Source organism: Pteropus medius, unplaced genomic scaffold (genome assembly GCF_902729225.1).
Source record: "Pteropus medius unplaced genomic scaffold, Ma_sr-lr_union100, whole genome shotgun sequence".
Lineage (NCBI taxonomy): Eukaryota > Metazoa > Chordata > Mammalia > Chiroptera > Pteropodidae > Pteropus > Pteropus medius.
This window is the reverse complement of record NW_024340696.1, coordinates 25,722,561-25,726,239: the sequence shown is the minus strand read 5'-3', so window position 1 is coordinate 25,726,239 and position 3,679 is coordinate 25,722,561. Positions and strand designations below refer to the sequence as shown.

General features: G+C 32.7%; 1 protein-coding gene across 5 annotated transcripts in view; it reads right to left on the bottom strand.

Annotated features, from left to right (window-relative positions):
* Nucleotides 1–1,074: 1,074 nt before the first annotated feature.
* Nucleotides 1,075–3,679, bottom strand: part of QRSL1 (glutaminyl-tRNA amidotransferase subunit QRSL1) — a 22,055-nt gene continuing 19,450 nt past the window's right edge. For 4 of the 5 annotated variants that reach the window (XM_039869606.1, XM_039869603.1, XM_039869614.1 and 1 more), the window contains one exon: nt 1,085–1,349. In XM_039869606.1, the coding sequence (XP_039725540.1) occupies nt 1,156–1,349 (194 nt within the window). In that variant the 3' untranslated portion in view covers nt 1,085–1,155. Of the gene's footprint in view, nt 1,350–3,679 lie in introns of all 5 variants that reach the window. The other variant, XM_039869631.1, reaches the window with a different exon arrangement.

The window sequence follows — 3,679 nt, the reverse complement described above, 5'->3', positions numbered from 1 at the left end:
TTATTACAGTTATTAATCTTTTACTGTGCTTAATTTATAAATTAAACTTTATCATAGGTATGTATGTATAGGAAAAAACATAGTATATATAGGGTTCGGTACTATCTGCAATTTCAGGCATCCACTGGGGGTCTTGAAACATATTCCCCTCAGATAAGGCAGGGACTATTGTTATCTTGAAACTTTCTCACTAAAACCAGTTCTATGAAGAACCTGCGAAGTTTCAAGTCCAATATGGTCTGTTAGGTTACAGCCAATGTTTCTATGACTCCAACGCGCTCATTTGGGACTGGTTAACGGGAGAATGAACTCAGTGTAACATGGAGTTGTTTTGGTTCCTTGGCATGGAGCTCTGGAACAGCAGATGTAAAATTTTAACCTTCAGCATGAAAGTTAGAAAGTTCTTGTCAGTGCAGGTCTATTTTTAGAGAAAGAAAAGGGGTATCTGCACCTGGGGCTCCTCCCTGGAGAAGCATACCCCCAGTCTTGCATGACTCTGGACCCCAGCAGGTTGCACTTCCTCCTGTGATCAGAGCTCTTCTTACATCTGCTTTGTTCAGCTCTCAGAGGCAAATATTCCCATTGGTTTTTTTTTTTTCCTTCATTTGTAACATCCCAAGGCAGCCTCCACTAAATGTCTGCCTGGCTGTCCAGGTTATCTCTGGAGGTACCAATTATTATTTTTGTTGGTGCCTTTGTTACAAAGATGTATTAAGTTTTGAGAAGTTTATCCCTGAACTTATTTTTACTGTAAGATTTTCTTTTTAAAAATTAAAATATAGTTAATATACAATATTATATTAGTTTCAGGTGTATGGTATAGTAGTTATTCGACAATAATATACCTAAAGAAATGAATAAGCTCTGTTCTTTTCTATGAACATTTTTGCAAAATGCATCATTTTTCAGGAACATGTGTCATGTGTCATTGAAGAAATCTTGTACTTTGCGACTAGCAAATGCTTAATAAATGCTGACATTATTTATAATTAACTATAACACAATGAATTTTAAAAAGTGATTTCAAGGAATGATTATGTTGACAATGAACCAAGTTACAAAAACTCAGCAAGATCATTTGACATTTCTAGATTACAAAAATCTTTAAAAGTCATTTTATTTTATATATATATTACTATTTTAGAGAAACAGAAGCTAACTTTTCATTTTGAAAGATTGATGATCATCTATTAGTTCTTGAAGTTGAGTAACGGGAAATTGCACTTGTTTTTCAAACCATTTTGCAACTGTAAGAAGCTGCTGGTCACAAAATGCACGTCCAATAAACTGCAGTCCTATTGGCAACCCTTGGTCTGAGAGGGCCATAGGGACACTCACTGCTGGCAATCCTGAGTGAAAAGAAGAAACCCATTAGTTGATTAATTCTCCATCCTAGGAAGCAGAGACCTTTCCCACTTTCCAGTGCTAGTAGGTCCATGACAGGGTAAAGTCTGAAAAAATAACAAAATTATATGATAAACATGCTTTTGCACCTTCTTTTGTTTGCTTAACAATATATCTTGAAAATCACTGTATATCAGTTCACAGAGAACTTCTTCATTCCTTTTTTATAGGTGCACACTATTTCATTATGTGAATTTACCATAGTTTATTCAACCATTCTTCTATGGCTGGGTATTTAGCCTGTTTTCAGTATTTAGCTATTTTATACCATGATTAGTAAATTACCTCATGTACATGTTTTTTGGTATTCTTGACAGTTTCTCAGATAATGAAAGAGTGCTTCATCAAAGGATAAATGAATTACAGTTAGATAATGCCAAATTCCCCTCCAAAAATGTACCATTTTGAACTATCAGTAAAATTAGTGTTTTTTTTCCTACTGCCTTGCCAATAGAGTTTATTGTTAAGCTTTTGAATTTTTGCCAGTCTGTCAGATAAGAAAGAGGAGCTCAGGGTAGTTTTAATTCCAGGTTTGAGGCAAAGAAAGTATAAGATATTGGGATATTTTGTTATGCCATAAAATAAGGAAGTTTTCAAATTAGTAGTTGATAGATGGTCACGGGGATGCGGAGCACAGCATAGGGAATGCAGTTAGCATTAATGTAATGGCTAGGTGGAGAGCCAGAGGAGAGAAAGAGCAATTAAGGGGATCATTTTATAAACTATATAAATGTCTAACCAATGTACTGTATACTTGAAACTAATAAAATTTAAAAAAAAAATAAGGAAGTTTTCCAAAAATTAATGGGGACGGGTCTAAAGGATACATGCAATTTGAAGGGACTCCTATTGGCTAAATTTAGGACAATTTGACCGTCAAAAAAATGACAGTAATTGCTTATAATAAACCAAATTAAAAAAAGGGAAAACTATTCTTTAGAGAAGACTGCTAACTAATATATGCAGAAGAAATAATAGAAAAGTCAGCATTTTTTAATTTTCTAGGTAATAATTCAGGCAAGGATCATCAACAGGTACTAAAATTGGGTTCAAGATTATTGGGGAATAGGATATTCACATGGTCTCAAAGTATCACCTCATCAATTCCTTATATTGATAAAAGGAAAAATGTTTATTTACAAGGAAAACATCTAGCAGTTAACCAAAGGTTCAACTTGTTTTCTAAAAATGGGACTAACATTAACCGTTTCATGACCTGAAAAGTATCTAGCATTTCTGCCAAAAATGTTTACCTCAACCCAATTATGAGATAGCAATTAGACAAGTCCAGATTATGGATGGGATATCCTACAGGACAAGTAGACCTCTTTAAAAAAATCAATGTCACTTAAAACAAAAAATTTAAAAGGTAAGGAAGGGCCACATTGATTCTGCATGTATGTATGTGGTAAAGGCCACAAGAAAGTAGCACTATGTTTTTAAGTGATAAAGAAATGAACTGGTAAAATAGAATCCTACATCCAGCCAAAATAACCTTTAAAATGAAAGGAAATTCAAGACATTCTCAGGAAAAAAAGCAAAGAGAATTAGTGGCCAGCAGACCTACCCTAAAGGAATGGCTAAAGGAATTTCTTTAAACAGAAAGGAAATAAGACAAAGAATCTTGATACATTAGGGAGAAATGAACACAGTAAACAAAAGTATAGATAAACACAACAGACTTTTCATCTCCTCTTGAGTGTTCTACATTGTATCTGATGATTGAAACAAAAATTATAAATAACAGTCTGATATGATTCTAAAAAAAAAATAGAAAACTGAGGGGACTGTTTCAGATTTTAAAAAGACATAATTAAGAAATGTAATATAATGGGAAAAAACAACTTATAAAAGACATTTTTTGCATAATTAATAATTTAAATTTATTAATTCAGAAAATTTAATTATTTAAATTTAAAATGAGAAAATTTAAAAATGGACTATATTTATATTTACGTTAGTTTTCTTAGGTGTGATAATGGAATTGTGGTTATGTAAAGAAATGTCTATTTTTAGAAGATTCATGCCAAAGTATTTAGGGGTTATGTGTCATAATGTTAAAACTCAAATTATTCAGCTAAAAAAGTGTGTGTGTGGAGAGAGACAGACAGACAGAAAGGAGAAAGCAAAGGAGGCAAAATGTTAACAAGGATGAATCCAGGCAAAGGGTATACTTTTTCAACTTTTCTGTAGGTTTAAAGATTTTAAAAATAAAAGTTAAAAAATATGCTATGAAGTAGATTGATTCTGCATGTATGTATGTAGTAAGTACTTG